This window comes from Muntiacus reevesi, chromosome 4 (genome assembly GCF_963930625.1).
Source record: "Muntiacus reevesi chromosome 4, mMunRee1.1, whole genome shotgun sequence".
Lineage (NCBI taxonomy): Eukaryota > Metazoa > Chordata > Mammalia > Artiodactyla > Cervidae > Muntiacus > Muntiacus reevesi.
The window spans coordinates 75,938,973-75,958,489 of NC_089252.1; the positions used below are offsets into that span (position 1 = coordinate 75,938,973).

The 19,517-nt window shown below is 42.9% G+C and overlaps 1 protein-coding gene across 4 annotated transcripts in view; it reads left to right on the top strand.

The window, feature by feature from the left end:
• The window catches only part of LOC136166621 (zinc finger protein 35), a 30,498-nt gene that overhangs the window by 6,203 nt on the left and 4,778 nt on the right, over positions 1–19,517 (top strand). The window contains exons 4-5 of one of the 4 annotated variants that reach the window (XR_010662962.1): positions 1,363–3,867; positions 10,318–11,633. Coding sequence is in view for 2 of the 4 variants with exons in the window: in XM_065933162.1 (XP_065789234.1) it covers positions 1,363–2,615 (1,253 nt within the window). In the remaining 2 variants the exon portion in view is untranslated. Of the gene's footprint in view, positions 1–1,362; positions 10,002–10,317; positions 11,634–19,517 lie in introns of those variants that run through there. The other 3 variants (XR_010662961.1, XM_065933163.1, XM_065933162.1) reach the window with 3 other exon arrangements.

Genomic DNA, 19,517 nt, shown 5'->3' on the forward strand with positions numbered 1-19,517 from the left:
AATTTTGATGCTGATGTCTGAGAGTTTTACTTACAGTTTGGTGTGTATTCATTAATATTGAATTTATTAAGGTTTATACATTAAAATGTAAAAAAAATATTTTTGTAAATTTTTTAACCATACCACACAGCATGTGGGATCTTAGTTCCCTGACCAGGGATCAAACACTCACCCCCTGCATTGGAAGTGCAGAGTCTTAACCCCTGGACTGCCAGGGAAGTACTTAAAGTTTATATATTTAAAACAAGTTTTTAAGCTTTTCAGTATAACTTGTTTTTATTTCCTTTGTATATCTGGAAAAATTCAGAAGATGGGGCTTCCATGGTGACTTACTGGTAAAGAATCTGCTTGCTAGTGCAGGAGACACAGGTTCGATCTCTGATCCAGAAAGATCTCAGATGCCACGGAGCAGCTAAGGCCACATGCACCGTAACTATTGAGCCTGTGCTCTAGATCCCGGGAGCCGCAGCTACTGAGCCTGTGAACCCTAGAGCCCGTGCTCCGAAACAAGACAAGCCATGGCACTGAGAAACCTGAGCATCACAACTGGAGCATAGCCCCCGCTTGCCACAACTAGAGAAAAGCCCAAACAGGAACAAAGACCTAGCACAGCCAAAAATAAATAAATAAAAATATTGTTTTGAAAGGGGGGGGGGGCGGAATTCTCTGGTGGTCCAGTGGTTAGAACTCCCCACTTCCACTGCTGAAGGCCCAGGTTTGATCACTGATCAAGGAACTAAGATCCCAAAAGCCATGTGATGTGGCCAAAAAACAAAAAACCAGGAAAGGAAGAGTGAAGAGGCAGTAGGGGAAAAAGGTAACAAGGAGAGAGTAAGATAAGAAAGAAGAAAAGAAGATGTAAGAGCAGTTTTAAGCTACAGGGAGAAAAATGGAGTAGAGTTAAAAAAATGAGAACAATAGAAATAGATACAACCAAAAAAAGATTAGCTTTTTAGGGTTTTCTGTTGTTGTCGAAGTCAGGGCTTTGTTGTATCCAGGGCTCAGCCATTCTCTTTCTCTGACATTGCCCTTCCTGAGTGACTGTGCTGGAGTTTGATTACTATGGTTGCATTACCATGGTCTTAGCCAGAAACAAAACTGGACTGTCCTCCTTGCCCAGTATTGCTCTGTGCCTTAAAAATCCCAATGCCACCCACTCCCTTCTTGGTTGGAGAGTTGCCCTGGTCTGTGCCAGTAGGGTGTCTGGATGCTTGATTCCCCTGTGCAGTTGCTCATGACCTGCAGCTCACAGCTGAACTCAACATACTTTCCCATCTTTATGAATTGACCATCCTATTCTTTTTCTAAGTCATAAAAATCTGAAACTTCCATTTTCTGTTTTTGTTTGTTTGTTTGATTCAGGTGCTGAAACCAAAAATCCACAGTTACTGGTTCCAAAAACTGAAATATGTGATGAAGCAGAAAAACCCTTCATCGTTTCAGGAAGAATCCAGAAAGTTGACCCTCAAGGACCCAAGTTAGGAGAAGCCTGTGAAAATAGGAATATGTTAAAGAGGCAAAGAATTAAGAGGGAGCAGAAAGATTTTGGACAGGTGACAAGGAAGGCCTGTCACCTCCCTGAAAACCTCAAAGAAGAGGAAGACCAGAAGTGTCCCAAATCTGAGGAGCGATACACCCTCAGTTCTGGCTCTGTTAAAAATCAGAAAAGCCAGCCTGGGCAGAAACCTTTTACATGCGGCGTGTGTGGGAAAGGCTTCAGCCAGAGTGCAAACCTCGTGGTGCATCAGCGAATCCACACTGGGGAGAAACCCTTCGAATGTCACCAGTGCGGGAAGGCCTTCATTCAGAGTGCAAACCTTGTTGTGCATCAGCGAATCCACACTGGGCAGAAGCCCTATGTTTGTTCAAAGTGTGGGAAAGCCTTCACCCAGAGTTCAAACCTGACTGTACATCAAAAAATCCACTCCTTAGAGAAAACCTTTAAGTGCAACGAATGTGAGAAAGCCTTCAGTTACAGCTCACAGCTTGCCCGGCATCAGAAGGTCCACATCACAGAAAAATGCTATGAATGTAACGAGTGTGGGAAAACGTTTACTCGGAGCTCCAACCTCATCGTTCACCAGAGAATCCACACGGGGGAGAAGCCGTTCGCCTGTAATGACTGTGGCAAAGCCTTCACCCAGAGCGCCAATCTTATCGTGCATCAGCGAAGCCATACTGGGGAGAAGCCATATGAGTGCAAAGAGTGTGGAAAAGCCTTCAGTTGTTTTTCACACCTCATCGTGCACCAGAGAATTCACACCGCAGAGAAACCTTATGACTGCAGCGAGTGTGGAAAGGCCTTCAGTCAGCTCTCTTGCCTTATTGTGCACCAGAGGATTCACAGCGGGGACCTTCCGTACGTGTGCAATGAGTGTGGGAAGGCCTTCACGTGCAGCTCGTACCTGCTTATTCATCAGAGGATCCATAATGGGGAGAAGCCATACACATGCAATGAGTGTGGCAAGTCTTTCCGGCAGAGGTCGAGCCTCACGGTGCACCAGCGAACCCACACGGGGGAGAAGCCCTACGAGTGCGCCAAGTGTGGTGCAGCCTTCATCTCCAACTCACACCTCATGCGCCACCACAGAACCCACCTCGTGGAGAGCACTTAGAGGACAAGGGAGACCTCCAGGTGCCGATCGAAACCTCCCGCTCCCCAAGTCAGATAGACACCTCTTGGCTGTTTCCTCCTCGGCAAAAATGAACCCTGCTCTGTCCTACAAAGTTACGGTTTTGGTCTTTCCTGGTGGTCCAGTGGTTAAGACTCAGCTTCCAATTCAGGGAGCATGGGTTTGATCCCTGGTCAGGGAAGTTCCATATGCTCTGTGGCCAAAAAAAAGAAAAAAAGCAACAGTTTTCAGGAGTGCAGCACAAAACACAAGGCACATTTCAGAGGCTAGTTTAAAGAAAATGAAAACAAAGGCCTCAAGGCAAGGATTTTGTTTTTAACGGTACTCCAAGTGATCATATTGTCTGAAGTGGGATGTGGCCTTCTTAGAAATGGGTCATACAGAGCTCCGTGATAAAGATCCTTCTGGGGAAAAGGATTTTTCACTTAATTTTGTTTTGGAAAACTCTTAATTTTTCTGGGCAACATGCAGGTTATTGGTGTGTCTGACTGATGGAATTCGAGAGCTTTGAACCTTGTGTTCTAGTATTTTGGGTTTAAGCAGTGACTCATGAAGGAAACCACTTGGGATAGCAATTCACCAACAATTCTCACCTATGAACATGATAAGTTTTCCATTCCCTGGGTAATTTTTTTTTTTAATTAAAAAAAAAAACAACCACCCAACTGTCTGCCACTCCTTAAATGGATGGAAGTAGGAACTGATTGTTTCCCTCATGGTCTGCACCTCATGACAGTTGGATTGGTAAAGCTCTGGGGACTGCTAATGAGTCTCTTCTGATCATTTCCCAGCCTGCATGGCCAGTCACTTGAGGACGGATGGAGACTGCACAGCAGAGCCACCGACACTGCTGGGCTGTGTTCCTTTGAAAAGATCAACAAGTCTTCTAATAACAACCCTGGTTACCACTGCATTCCATTTGAGTGAGACATTGCTAACAGACCCCTTCCCAGATACAGGAGTCACAGAATAAAGCTGGAGGCATGCCCACTTTGCTCTCATTCCACCCAGGCCAGCCAGAGGGCTCAGCTTGGGCATCATTGTCACTTTCCAAATGATCTGGTCATTAGAAGAAATAATGGAGCCCTTGTAATTCCGAGAGGACCCAAGAGGAAAATGAACAGAGAGGGAGGGGGCAGAGTGGGATTCCTAAGGTCTTAATTTGGTTTTTTTTTTGGAAATTCAGAAGTATTGGCATATGAAAACTTTTAGGAGGAGGAAAAAACTGGCTAAGGTAAGATACCTTTGTTACCATTTGAGCCTTTATTCCTGGAAAAACAGTTTCTACAACTATGCAATAGATAAGAGTCATGTAATAATATTGCCTTGTATTTATATAGAACCTGGTTCCTTGTGTACCTTCTTGTGTAGAGTCATAATACCTGGCACTTATATTGTGTTTTCACAGAGATCATTACGTTAATCCCTGTTAAACTGAAAGAGCTGTTTGTCCCCTTTATCTGAGAGAGGTCATTTAACCAAGACTAAGTAACAAGCCTGTGTTCAGACCCAAGACCTAAATCCAGGTTTCTTTTGTTCTGCCATGTTCATTCCATGTCTTACACATGTAACCCCACCCGAATCTGTGGGAGAGTCTGAGAAAGGGGTAGATAGTCTCATTTTTAGGTGAAGAAGCAGAGGTGACAGATTTGGGGGTGTGCCTTAGAGTGACCAGCAAACAGCAAATTTAAGATAGGGTTTGAGTCTCTTCTTTTGATTTCTGGGTCTATCTCCATCCTACTCTCAGCATGCAAGTATTTATTGTAAATGCTATACCTGGTGAAAGCACTTAGGGGCAGCTCTTGTGCGTAAGTCCTTGCATTTATTGTCTCATTTCTTCAGGACTCAATATTAGTTATATAGCATTTTGTAGTTTACAGAGTACTTTGCCATACAAAAGGCATACACAAAAAGCTTACTAACTTCTTAACTTGTTCTCCCCTTTAACCACAGTCTTTCATCAAAGCATGCTTGACTTCTCTTCCCAGTTTCACTCTGAATCATATAGACACAAAAAATCGATACAAGTCACAACTAAGAACCAAAAGTGCTCTTGCCTTCATAGACCCTGATGGTGACTCTTTCTCTTCCCAGTCTGGAAGGGGAAAGACCCAAAAATACCACATGTCTCTGCTGAGATTAGGAACAAGTTAGGTATCTTCCTCCCTGAGTGATCAGGAGGCTCAGAGAGGGCGAGCAGGTCTGAAGATTCAGGGTAAATCGGTGACACTAATACACTAAGAGGCCAAAAGTGTGCTTTCCTGAAAGATAGCCAAGATTTGTGACCATTAAGATGGTTAAACAGAGCCTCACGTTGTGTTTTTATCCATGTAACTAACTGAACACTAAGTCATGGCTGATTGTGATCTCCCCTGTATTCGTAGGGAGTTCAGAAGAGCTATCCAGATGATTATCATGTAAAGCTAGGTTTGGGAATCACTGACCCAGTGTTTTACAACATTGGTTTTTAACCTCATTTGCATGTTAGAATTATCTGAGACACTTGAAAATTTTTCTGTTTTAGGCCTCAGTATTTTTTAAAACTTTGGAAGGGAGTGAACCACTGCCGACAAGTAAAACCTGCAGGTCACAGATGTGTGTGATCAGAGGTGGAGGGGACCTCTCAGATAAGGCAGTGTTCTGCTTCAGCAGGAAAGGACACTGAGCGCATCGGCTTCTCTGCTTCTAACGACCCTTGGCTGCTGAGACTCTGTGACCTCACTCCTCTATTTGTGTTTTATGTGAATATACCAAACATTTTCTTTATATGAACAAAACAAGTTCTATATATAAGATGCTTTTCTGTTCCCCCATTCTACAAAATGACTTTTTACGTTTTTGTTTGTATTTCATCTCCAGATCTGGATTTCCACAAATCACACTCAGGTTCAGGACCCCGATCCTACACTAATCATATGAGCCTAATAGGTTGCTAAACAGATCAGATCCTTCCCCACCTCATAACAACTTTCCCTCCCAATTCAATTCCAACCCTCAAAACAAATTATCAGCTACTTTTTCCAGTAGGACTTCTGGTAGGAGAGAAGTGACTACACTTTGTAATCAAACGTGGCTTAGGTTTTCCTTTTCCTTGGGGTCATCACCCTTCTTTTTTTTTTTTTCATGCAAACTTAGATCCCCCAGCAGGAATCGAATCCTCCCTTCAGTGGAGGCTCACAGTCTTAACCACTGCACCGCCAGGGAAGTCCCTTCATCTCCCTTCTTCCTAGGCTGGTCTTGCCAGAAGTAGTTGGGAACTCTGAAGCCTCATTTTCTTAAGTTGCTGAGAACTATCAGTCTTTCAGCTCTCAGACAGAGAGCTAGGCCTAATGATGAGCATTAAGGGTTGAATGTAGAAGTCTGTTTTTACCCTTAAGTGAGACCAACAGATTTATGTTACGTGGAGCAAAGGGATGCAAAAGTGAAATCATGTACGGGTGCTTTGGGGGCCTGGGGGAGAGATTCCTCATCAGCATACTGGCACATAAGCTCACACCCCCGCCTCTCAAACACAGTTAGCTGTGAATCCTCCAGGCTCAAGAAGCTAGTCCTTCCACCATGCTGTGGGTCCCCTCTCTCCTCTAGGTGGCTGTCCTCCCACTTCTGTCACTTCCCCACCTGTGTGCCTAACCTTTCTGGGGTCACGGTCTCTTTGAGAATCTGGTGGAGGTTGTGGATCCTCTTTAGGAGAAACTCAGATTGCACGCTCAGTTTTGTGTTCAATTGTGGAGGCATAGAAACTCCCTGAGGCTAATCCGAGGATCCTTTGGGGTCTCAAATCACACCTGTGGATGTACTATGAAATCACCCACACCTGCAACAGAATGGTAACTTTATTTTTTGACTGTGTGTGACTTATAGGGTCTTAGTTCCCTGACCAGGGAGTGAACACCAGCCCCTGCAGTGAAAGTGCTGAATCCTAACCACTGTGCTGCCAGAGAATTCCCAGTGACATTTTTCAAAATCAACATCAGACCACAGAATCTCTAGGGGTGTTGCCCAGACACATAACCTTTTCAATCTTGCTCCTCCTGGATTTCCGCCCGCCCTCCTCAGCAAATGGTGTCATCATCCAGCACCCAGACCGGAAACCCAGGAGCCATTTCTGGCTTCCAGTGTATTGGGCATTGATGACAAAAATAGTTATTATGCACTCTCTTTGTGGCAGACATGGTGCTAGGTCCTGGGGTGCCAAACCAACCAAGGCCTGCATTTCCCCTCTTTCATGTCTCACTGGAAAGCTGGATCCCTTAACATGATTTATTTACCAAGCTCTTCATCATCTCTTTCCATTTCCAGCCTATTGGTTTCGTTTCTCATGCACCTTTACTGCGGCCTGAAGGCAGCTTGCTCTCGTGGTGCCTGTGATCTCTCGCCACCACGCCCCACAGCCCCTTTCTGCTTTGCCTAATATTTGGTTTCTTTTAATATTTGGCTCAGGCCCATCTCTGGGAAACCTCTGACCTCCCCATGGTCAAGAAGTATATATACAAGTATAGAAGAGCATGATACTTGTATCCAGAGTTTTACTTTGGGCTTTAAAGTGGAAAACATCTGGATTCAAAATTGTGTATATAGTGCAGTTCTAGTAAAATGTTGTTACATACACTGTATACTCTTTAAAATATATAGATAAAATACATGAAGGAAATATTAAAAAAAGTTATATATGTTTAAGTGACTTTTTCGGAGCCATACAAATGGTAAATTGCAGAGCTTGGGCTCACACCCAGGTCCTAGGGATAATGGAATTATAGGTGATTAAAATTTTTTAAAGTAATTTTCATATTTTTTATAAGGAACAAAAATTTTATAATCAGGAAAAATATTTATTATAATCACAAACTTAGTTTTATTGTATTAACTATAAACAGTATCTCTAATTCTCCATTTGGTAGAATGTGGGGTGTAGAGTTTTGGTAGAATGTGGGATGCTCCGTCTCCTCCCCTTGTCCACCTTTCTGCCTTTGAAAGTGTCAAGTCTGACAATTCTTAAATTCTGTTCTGTAACCATAGTCTTTTATGCTTTGTTTATTGATTTGTTCTGAAAGTTGAAATAAACAGCATGAATGTTATTATGACTGTGTACATGTTCACTGCAGATGTAAGTAATTTGTTGTGATTCTGTTTCCTTTTTGGAGCAGCATTTTGTTTTTATTGAAGTTTCTAGTTGTCTGTCTTTTCCCCCTGTGCTGGTTGCTTTTAACACATCCTCAGTTATTTCCAAATTCTCCATCCAATTAGACTCTCTTTGAGTCCCCCTTTCTCCTGTATACATCCCTTCCAGAGACCTCCAGCCTCCTGCTTTAGTCTGTCAATGATGTTTGTTTGTTTTTAATTAAAAATTTTTTTTGGCCACACTACACAGCCTGTGGGATCTTAGCTCCCCCCCCCCCCCCCAATCAGGGATCAAACCCATCCTCTGTGCAATGGAAATGCAGAGTCTTAACCACTGGACCACCAGGGAAGGCCCAGTCCTTGGTATTCTTTATGTCTACTGTCCAGTTGTTTAACTGGTACATAGCATCCTAAATTCCACATCTGCCTTTTGTTTCCTCTCTTGTTTCACTGCAGAGCATCAATTCACTTACCAAAAAGAGTATGTGGAAGGCAAAATTGTTGGGTGCCTGTGTATGTGAAACAACTTTCTCTGCCCTCACACTTATTTGGTAGTTTGACTGGCTGTGGAATTCTAGGTTGAAAATTTACCCCCAGAGCTTGTAGGCATTGCTTCACTGACGTATAGCGTCTGACATTGCTAATTAGATGCCTGATTGCAGTCTGATTCTTATTTCTTTGACAATAAATAGAACTCACATTTTTGTGATCTCTTTCCCATCCCTTTCAAGCTCTTAAAGTCCCCTGTTTATTGTTGATATACTCAATTCCCTAATGGACTCAGTGAAATTTTTCAATCTAGCGATTCAGGTACTTCTAGGAAATTTACTTGTTATTTATCTGACAGTTTCCCCATTCTATATTGTTTTTTTCTGTTTTCACTGCTTTTGCAATTCCTGTCAATCAAATGTAACTTCTGAATTGATCCTCAACTACTTACTATATTACTTTCATTTCCTTGTCTTATACCATTTTCTGGGAGAGCACCTTGATTATTTTTCAACCTTTTTAGTGAGTATTTGGGCAGTAATTAATTTCTAAGAGCCTTGTCTTATTCTCAGTTTGTTTCTTTTGTGTAGCGTACTATTCTCATTTTACAGATGCCTCTTAAATCTGAGTATTCTAATTAGAAGGATTTTCCTTAAAGTCTCTTCTGTCACTGAATTGCCTCACCACCTTCATTCCCCTGCTCTGGGTCCTTTTTTCTTTTTGTTTATCTTGTTGACTCTCTTTGGAGGATTTCCTCAAATACGTTGTGATTCTTACACCCTCAGATATAAACATGCATATATTTGTGTGGTGTGGAGGCAGGTACTGGGCTTGACTCAGCAAAAGGCTTCCCTCCAGAGTGGTCGGTAGTGAACAAGTTGTTTCCCTGAAGACTCTAAATGCCAGGATGCAGAGATCTTTTGGCAAAAAAATCATCTCATGTTTTCGTCTGGGGTTTGGATGATGTAAGTGACTCTCTAGAGTGAGAGAGAAGGGGATCAAGTGTTACTACAGGTTTTCAGTTGATGCTTTTTTTTATTAAATTAAAAAAATTTTTTGGTGGCGCTGCACCACATGCATGGATCTTAGTTCCCCAACCAGGTAGTGAACCCACCCCCCTGCAGTGGATGCTCGGATTCTTAGCCACTGGACCACCAGAGAAGACCCCTGATGCACTTACTATTAGCCCTGTTCCATCTTACCCTTCATTGCACCAGGGATTTCCAAGTCCCAAGTCATCTGGAGTTGGGCAAGTAGACAGCTGCCTCCTTTCACTGCATTGCCCTCAACAAGTATTTCAAGCTATCACTCCCTCCATCTAATTTTATTGTGGATGAAACCACCATTTCATTCAGTTTCTATTCTCTAGAAATTTATTTCCCTGTCCCATCATTGTTCATATATTTTAAACCATTTTAACCCATTATTGTTTTATTGGAAGCTAAATGATTTAAAAAAGAATGTTGATAATCCTTTAATACAGTAGTACCACTTTTAGAAAACTAAAACTAATTATTTTGACAATGGTTTATATGCTTGTCAGTGTTCATATTTTACAAAAAATGAAAACAATCCAAGTGACTAACAATAGTAGAATGATTATATGTGGTGGAATGTTCTGCAACCACTAAATATCATAATTTAAGGAATCTTTAGTGATACGATAAAATATTCACAATAATATTAAATGAAACAAGCAAAGTATAAAATTCAGTGGGTGTATAGACACTTCACTTTTCTTAAATGTATTAATATATGCCTAGGAAATATATGCCTAGGAAATATATGCCTAGGAAGGAAATAAATACCTGAAGTATTAACAGTGGTTAAATTTTCCTGCATTGTCTACATTTTCTACATTGAGCCTAAATTACTCTCATGATCAGAAGGGAAAAATTAAGAAAAAGATCATGGCTTGTTTGGAGTGGTAAGATGTTCTTGTGGGGTATGGAATGGGTAGTGGGGAGCAGCAGAATAAGAGTCAGGGGAAATACAGTGGTCAGTTACCAAGGACCTAATGCCAGGTGAAGGGATTCAGCTGGAGAATATATGTAACCCCAGTGTTTGTGACATGCAGTTATAGCTGTGGAGAGTGGAGGCTGGACTGGTGAGAGGAGAAAGGACTCTGGAGATCATACAGACCACTTCTGTCAGAGTCTAGGAGAGACCCTGGATTCTGACCCAGGCAGCAGCAAGAGCCAGAGGAGAAGAAACAGATGGAATGAGCGGGCCTTCGGGGCACGGAGGGTCGGTCCAGTCCCCCACGCTGTGACACATGATCTCTGACCAGTGGGGCCTAGCCCAGACCCGAGACGTCCTGGTTTCTTTGCGCCTCTCTGGGGCTGCCCTGTGTCAGCCTGCGTGTGAGGAGGCAACCCAAGTCCTAGCAGGCTATTTGGCTACCCAGGGCCTCATGCTGGGCCAATAGCAAGGTTATAACTGCTTTGTTAGCTGGAGGAGGTTCCTGTGGGCTAGGCACTCTGCTAAATGCCAAACGTTTTTTATCTCATTTAGACTTCACCTGAGAAAGGAAGTTCTCTTATTATCTACATTCTCTTTATTCTTTTTTTTGAAATAAGTTTTTATTGGCACATGGCTGCTTTACACTGTTGTGTTAGTTTCTACTGTACAGAAAAACGAATCAGGTATAGGTATACATATGCCCCCGCTTTTTTGGATTACTAATTTTTTTACATTTTCATAGTCAGTAGTCACAGTCAGGATTAAGATAACTGAGGCTAAAGACCATTATCCCCTCACCCAAGCTGTCTTCTCACTGTGCCCCCAAGAACCCCTCTCCTCATCTAAGAGTGCTTTGCTTAATGGGAACAGCAGTGTTTGCCTGTGGTGAGAAGTCCGGTGGTACAAGAGCAGACAGCAAAGAAGTTGTGTCCCTCCCAGCCCAGAGTACCCCAGTATGTGCATCACAGATAACTTGTCAATTTCTTGGGGATCCTCCCAGACATGCATTTGTAGTCTTATATATTCCACCCCCCCCCACCCCCCCGCCCCCCGCCACACGCACACACACGAGCTTAGGATACTTGTTTTTTTAACTCAGTGTGTCTTGGACATGGTTTGTTTGCCTATAAGATCTATCTCATTCTTCTTCACTGCTGTGTGATATTCTGTTGTGTGGAGGTACCATGATTCATGGGGCAAGTGCCCTACTGGTGGTCATGTAGGTTCTTTTCTATCTTTTGCTTTTACAAACAGTGCCATGATGAATATCCCAGCATACTGTCCTTTATCAATTTATCCTGCAGACAAAGTTGTATGTCTGCAGGATAAATTGATAAAGGGTATGTGCATTTGATATTTAGATAGAAATTGCAAAAGCAGTTCCCAGTGTGTATGAAAATGCCCACTTCCTGAATCCTCTATAATACTATTGTTTGTCTTTTCTGCTCTGATAAATAAAAAATGCTCTCATATTTTAGTTTGCATTCAGTTATGAGTGAACTTTTTTTTTTTCCTGTTGGGTTGTTGATCCTCTTAAGAATTTATTTCTAAAGTGAAAAGTGAAAGCAAAAGTCGCTCAGTTGAGTCCGGACTCTTTGCAACCCCATAGACTATACAGTCCATGGAATTCTCCAGGCCAGAATACTGGAGTGGGTAGTCTTTCCCTTCTCTAGGGGATCTTCCCAACCCAGGGATCAAACCCAGGTCTCCTGCACTGCAGGCAGATTCTTTACCAGCTGAGCCACAGGAAAGCCCTAAGAATTTATTTCTACCAATTCTGTAATAAAGACGTGACTCTTCTCATCTGCCATATGTGCTGCAAGTATTTCCCCCAGTTTACAGTCAATCCCTTTACTGTGATCTTTGCTGTTCGGATATGTACCATTTACTGTCAGATCAAAGATTTGCCCTCTTCAAGATGATTCATTCATTCTCCCATGATTTCACCTAGTCCTTTGAGACAGGTTCATTGGAAATTCATTTTATAGTAGGGACCGAGTTGGGTCCTGGCCCCACAGCCGGCCGCTTTTCCCCGGGTTCCAGCAGGAGGAACCGAGCGGGAGAACCGCAAAGATGGAGACCCCTCCTCGGTTCGTGGAGCTGCGGGGAAGAGCCTGCAGACTGGCGCGCTCTCCCCGGCTGGTTCACTGAGCCGCGCTCGCGCGCTGACTGAGGGTCCCGGATCCGGGTTGGCCTGGCTGGCGCCTGGGAGACCCCGGGGTGAGGGTCCTGGGGAGGGGCAGTGCGACGGTGGCGGGGTGAGCCAGGAGTGCAGAGGATGGAGGGGAAGGAGGGATCGGTAGTTTGGCCAAGGGAGGATCTGGCTTTAGTCAGGCGCTGGGAGGGGGTGTGTTTGGAAGGAAAGCGGAGAAGAGGCTGCAGCCTGAGCTTAGCTACGGAGAGGAGGAGGCTGTCACCGGGGAGTGGGCGCTGTGCTGGCAGCTGGGGATGAGGCCAGGGCAGGCAGGGAAAGAATAGGTATGAGCGAGGCGAAGGGGTCGGGGAGGCGGAAGGAATAGACAGGGTGGGAGGGGTGAGGGGAATGGGTTGGAGAAGGAGGGGCTCATACCAGCGCCAGGACAGCTTCCTCCAGACCCTGGGACTCCTGCCGAGCTGACTTCTCTCGCCTCGGGCCGCTGGACACAAGTCAGACGTGCCGCTGTGGAAAAGATTATTTTCCCAAAGTTCTTGAGAGTATTCTACTCTGGCCCTGCTGCTCACTTATCTCCAACCCAGGACAAATCCCTAACAGCTCTGAACGTAAATACTCTCTTCCACTCAGGGTTACGCGGTTGGGATTAAATGAGGCGATTGAAAGGGATTTGTAACCCTTTATTTAAAGGCTACCTGGTTGCAGAAGCCTGCCATAGTCCTGTGGACGTTGTTTAGTCGCAAGTTGTGTCCAACTCTTGCAACCCCTGAGCCTTCCAGGCTCCTCTATCCATGGGATTTCCCAAGCAAGAATACTGGAGTGGATTGCCATTTCCTTCTCCAGGAGATCTTCCAGACCCAGGAATCAAACTGAAGTTTCCTGCCTTGGCAGGCGGATTCTTTACCACTGAACCGTCAGGGAAGCGCGTTCCTGTGGATAGGTGTGAATGAGAGAAACCAACCCTAATTTGACTCAAGGGAAAACATTTTTACTTTCACAGTTCAACATGGAGTACAGTGCCAGCTGACTGCCTCAGGCATAGATGTCAATGGCAGGAGCTGCTGAGCCACTGTTCTATTTTGTCTGCAACTGGGCAGACTGGGGCCAGCAAAGCCCTTAGTCAGGCTCAGTCCTGCCCCTGGAGCTGGTCTGGATTTCCCATCACCGCTGCTGGAAGTTACACCAAATCTACTTGAAGCTTGAGAGTAAGAAGCAGAGAGGTCTTGGCTGTTGAGAGGAAACAGGTCAGAGAGGGGAGATGTGAAGTTATAACTCAGTTCCCAAAAGGCAGGATCTGTTTAGATGAGAGTCCAAGGAACCATTATGCTGAGGAAGGAGCCAGCATTTATGGGCTGTCCCCACTGCCTATAAGCAAAGGGAAGGGGAGAAGGTAGGGCCAGCACTTTTTTAAAAAGTATTTACTTATAAGCACACAGGATCACTTGCAGCATGTGGGATCTGGTTCCCTGACCAGGGATGGAACTTGGGCCTCCTGCAATGGGAGGACGGAGTCTTAGCCACTGGATCAGTAGGGAAGTGCCAGGAGCTATTCTGTAGCAGATGTACTCCCTTGCTGAGATGGCCCGTTCTGACACCCACCTAGTATTTTTTCCAACCCTAACGCCTCCATCTACACTTTTCCCGAGGCATGAGGTGGTCACTGTATTCCGGGCAAGGCAGTCTTTCATGGGACATCAGGCATGCCACTGGGCTTGGAGGGACACCGACGGAGGTCGCCTTCTTTGAGGCAACTATCGAGAGGTTCCTCTCAATTCCTAGACAGCCGAGGGCTGCGCCGGACAAGAGCCGCCGGGCCTCTGATGACGCACTACCGGCCGCGCCGCTGTTCTTCCGGCCTCGGCAGGTGACTCTAACCCCTGGGTCTCCGTGTACCTCACGGACAGTGGTCGCTGCCCTGTGGGGAGCCCCCGGACATCACGGTGAGCGGGCGGGACCCAGGGGAAGGGAAAGACAGACACCGCACGCCTCCCGGCAGTGGCGGCGGCCCTGGTTTATGTGGGAAACCCGCCCCGGTCTTGTTCACCCCAAATTACTGCGTACCGGGGCGGCCCCGAGCTCCTGGCGGCCCATCCCCGCTTGCAGCTTCAGCACTGCTCTCACAGGGCCTGGCACACAGAACACGCCTAAGAAGATGATGGCGTGAATGAGTGAATGATGATTGAGTAACAGATAAATTACCGAGACCTAGGACCCGAGTGCGGAAACGAAATCCTGGGGGCCAGAGTTCTCCGTTTGGGTACCAGCTGTTTCCCCCAACAGTCCTGCAGCTCAAACTTTAAAAATTTGAAGGGACTTAAAAAGAGGAAGCAAATAGTGTGAAACGCACTAGCGAGAGTTTGAAGACCTGAGGTGTAATTCCCTGGGATACCGAGCCGGTTTCTTGATGTCTAATGTCACTACCTTCTTTTCTCTACAAGGCTCGGTTGACAGTATGTACGCGATAGCACGTATGGAAACGTTTATGTCTAACAACAAAAGTTTACTATCCATTACTTGCCAAATATTACCTAGAATTTAGAGGCGGTACTACAAGAGTGAGTGACCTCGGAACCTTGCCAAGTGGGAAGTTGCTTCCCAGTGTAGTACTGGAAAACATATATATGAGCAGATCTGTGATAATATTTTAAACCGCGTTTATTTGGCACTTAACGGGTACCAGGCACTATTTGAAACAGTTGTGCATTTATTTAGCCTTCACAAGATCTAATTTTTAATGAGGAAATCGAGGTCTGTAAGAGAATAGATGACTGCTATTAAGTGACCCAACGCTGCAGAAAATGTAGGTCCAGTGTGCTGCTGAAGCCTGGAGGAATACTTTACTTGGGGCCAACAAGCAAATCAGGAAGGACTTCACAAAACAGTACATTTAAGTGTGATCTTATGTAAGGAATTGTGGTTTCAGTTCTTGAAAAACACCTGGCTTCCCAGAATTCTTCAGCAGTTTCTCGAGGAGTAGCAAAGTGGCAGCAGGGAGAAACCTTACAAGACAAGAGGAGGATGCTAGGTCTCTGTAAATTTTAGCAAGATGAAGTTGGATATATGTATACATATATATTATGTGTATATATATATATATGTTTCCCCCAAATCTGGATTAAGTTTGATCCTTTTAGCATCTTAAAATTATGAACAGATATTTCACATTATCTTATTTGTGTAAGCATTCCATTCTGGCTGACTTAGAAGCCAGATGTCAGCAAACTGTGACCCATGGGCTAAATTTTGGTCTACCACCTGTTTTTGTTTAAAAAAAAAAATTGTTGAAACAAATAAGCTCACTTGTTTACATATTGTCTAGTTCTGTTTTCAAACTGCAAAGACAATGCTTGCTAACTTTTGATGTAGACCAGCAGCTTGGATGATCCACAACTAGAGAGTAGATATGACAGACTTGTCCTTCTCAAACGTGATATTTCCAGACTCCTGCTGAGTGCTTGCTGTGTGGCATATATCTTTATAAGTGCTTTATGTGAATTAACTCATTTAGTCAAGGGTTTCACAGAGTGTTGGAGCTGGAAGGACTTGGAATATTACCTGATTTGTCACCTTTTTCAAATAGATAGCCTGTTCACATGGGCTATGGCAGAGTAAAGTTTCTTGAGTTTCAGTACAGCTCACTTTGCCACTTTGATCTTATTCTGAATGGGAAACCTATACCATATCCATTAGATGTGGCATTTAAAAAAAAAAGGGGGGGTTTTTTTTTGGGGGGGGGAGTTAGTTTTTTAAACTCTGAGCCAAGTCTTTCACTTTAAGATGTTTTTCTGATTATAAAAGTAATTCATGTTTATTGCAGGAAAAATGAAATATGTAGAAGAATATAAAGGACAAAATAAAGTAACCCATTAAATGACCTAGAGATCAGTTGTTGACACTTTGGAGGGTCTTCCACTGCCCTTTTTTATGTGTGTGTTTTGTGTATATATGTGTAGTTGATAATAGTTTCTGTTTACTGAATGCTTACTTTAGTACTGGTATATATGTGCATATTTTTTGTTTTTAGTGTTTTGTAGTCTCCTATTTTAACATATTGTATTCTCATGACTATTCTTTGAAAACACGAGTTAATTTCATAATCTGTCATATTGATGCACTATCAATTTTTACTTGCCAGTATTTTCTTAAAATTATAGTAACAATGTGATCCTTGCACATGTCTCTGTGCTCATCTCTGATTATATTTTTTCACTTTTTTCTGTGATAACAGAGTTATTTATTTATTTCTACAGGAAAACTTTCAAGCATTACAAAAGGAAAGGCCTTAAGACAACAAAAGTTTCAGACTTTTCTGGTGGTCCAGTGGTTAAGACTTTGTGCTCCCAATCCAGGGGCCAAAGGTTCAATCCCTTGTTGGAGAAGATCCTGCATGCCACGTGGCGCAGTGAGAAAAAAGAAAAAAGTGTACCATAATCTTATTCCTCAGAGATGATAGTGGCTAACAAATTGATAGATATTCTGAGAGATTTAAGTTATTTATTTACTTAGGCCATGCTGTGCAGCTTGTGCGACCTTAGTTCCCCAACTAAGGATTGAGCCAGGCCCTCAGCGGTGAAAGTGCAGAGTCCTAACCACTGGACCACCAGAGAATTCTTTAAGTTAGTTTTTTAAAAATAAGGCAGAATATAAATAATTGAGGAAATATGGGAAATAGAGGGGGAAAATCATTCATAATTCATGTCCCCATGGTGATGATTAATTTTCCTTTTTGGTCTTATTTATATGCACATTTTAACATACATATATGATGCTACATTTGTATCTGAAATTATGACATACTGATAAATTTGAGGATCTTCTGAGATACATTGCAGGTGACTGAGAATTTTGTTCTGAGTTCCTGTACCTACAAAATGGTGATCCTGGTGTCCCAATTGCCACTCAGCATACAACTTTAAGACCTAATATATGTAACTAGATTATCTCTAGAAAGATGGTACCAGTTTATATTCCCACCAGTTGTGTGTGAGAGGCTCTTTCCCTGATCTTTACCAGTTTTTGTTTTAGCATTAAAGAGAAAATTTTCAATTTGATATAAAAATCAGTTCTTCATTCTTTCAGTTCTCATTTGTTTGATTACCATGGAGGTGAAGCTTTGTTTTGATATGTTTATTGGCTTTTTGTTAATTCTTGGAGTATTTGTTATACTGCCCATTTTTCTGTCAGTTCATCTTTTTTCTTTGCACATTAATAAGAAGGTTTTTATTTATCAGGTCCATCTACTTTTTTGATGTATAAATTTAAAAAATACATTAAAAAAAATACATTTTTTAACCGTTTACTCAGTTTAGATTTATTTTGGTATGTGGTATGAAATAGGAGTCTCACTAAGTGATTTTTCCAGATAGTTAAACAATCTCAGCATAATTTGGGAGAAATCAATTGTTTATGATTAGAAATGCCAATTTTTATCATATATTATATTATTTTACATATTTCTCTTAGGGGATTAGAGTCTATAAAGTCAAAAGCCATAGTTTAACTTCCTTGTAAATATGTAAACTCACTGTTAAGGTTTCCTAGTTACACTTCTTTTTTTTTTTAGCTGTGCCACACAGTACGCAGAATCTTAGTTCCCCCACCAGGGATCGAACCCCCACTCCCTGCGTTGGAAGGACAGAGTCTTAACCACTGAACTGCTGGGGAGATCCCCTAGCTATATACTCTTTGGTGATTTTATCTGTTACCCTCAGAATTTCAATTACTCTCTTTATGACAAAAATTCTAAATACAAGTTTTCAGCCCATACCTCTCTCCTCTATTCCATATATATATGCCTGATATTTCAAACTGAATGTATCTTTTTCCTCCCAAACCAGTGTTCCCACTCTCATTAAAGGTTACTGTCATCACTCAAGCTTCAAACCAGCAAATTATCATTAACTCTTTCTCCTTACATCTCCCTCTAATATTCATCTTGTCCTGTTGTTTTTTCTCTTAGTCAGCCCAGTCCCCTTACTGGATTGCTGAAACAACCTCTCAGGGGTCCTCCAGCCTTCACCTTGCCTCCTACCTTTCACCCCTGTACACACTTCTTCTCTTGTACTATGGACAAAAGGATGTGTGTGTATAATAGCAGATCTAATCATGTCACATCTTTTTTTCAAATCTTTTCCGGTCCTTTTTGTGGCTTTCTGCTCAGTTTAGTGTTAATTCCTTAAAATGACTTGCAGGATTGTATTTGCTTGCCTCAGGCTTCATGGCTTATTTCTAGTGTTTCGTACTTTGGCCTTGTTAGATCTCGTTTATTCTTCTGAAGCATGGGGCTTGATTCCTTTTATATATTCCATTTTATTTCTGTTGATATCTTCTTTCCCCTCTTTGCCCATCTAATCCTTACTTATCTCTTCTTCAGTGAGGCTTTCTTTCCCAGGTTAGATTAGGTCCCCTCTGCTCTACATTTCCACAGTGCCCAGTATTTCTGCTTTTTTAATTCCCTTATTTGTAACTACTGTAATTTCTTTATTGAGCTGTGGTGTAAGCTCTGGGTGGGCAGGGTCGTGTCTGAGTTTTTCTCCACTGTCTAGCTCTGATTATACCCAGACCCCACTCTACCTCATGAATAGTAGGATTCTGTAGTGGGTCCACTTTATGTCCCTTTATGGAAGAGGATTGGGAAATCCCTCCTAGAATCCTCCTAAACCTCTAAAACTCAACACTGAGGCACAGACCTTGATGAGAAGGCCATAGAGCTGGTCTTAATAATTAATTCACCAGACATCTTATTCTTTCATGTTTTCTGAGGTCTTGATTATGATAAACCATCTCTCTGCCTTCTGTCTTTCTTGAGATGTTTCAAGTTTTACTTCTCACTGCAGGCTTATATGGAGAGACATTTTTTGATGAACAGTTACAATTTTGACTTTCCAAAAACCAGAAACTCTCTACTATTTTTACAATTCTTTGTGAGTCAAAAATTATTTCACAGAGTGTTTTTTTTTAACTGCAGCCTGCAGTCTTATATTGAGCTGTGCCTGAAGAAAAAATTTTTCACTGATAAGATACCTTGAAGAAAGGACAATCGGTGTATCTCTGCTGCTGCTACTGCTAAGTCACTTCAGTCGTGTCTGACTCTGTGCGAACCCATCCCTGGGATTCTCCAGGCAAGAACACTGGAGTGGGTTGCCATTTCCTTCTCCAATTCA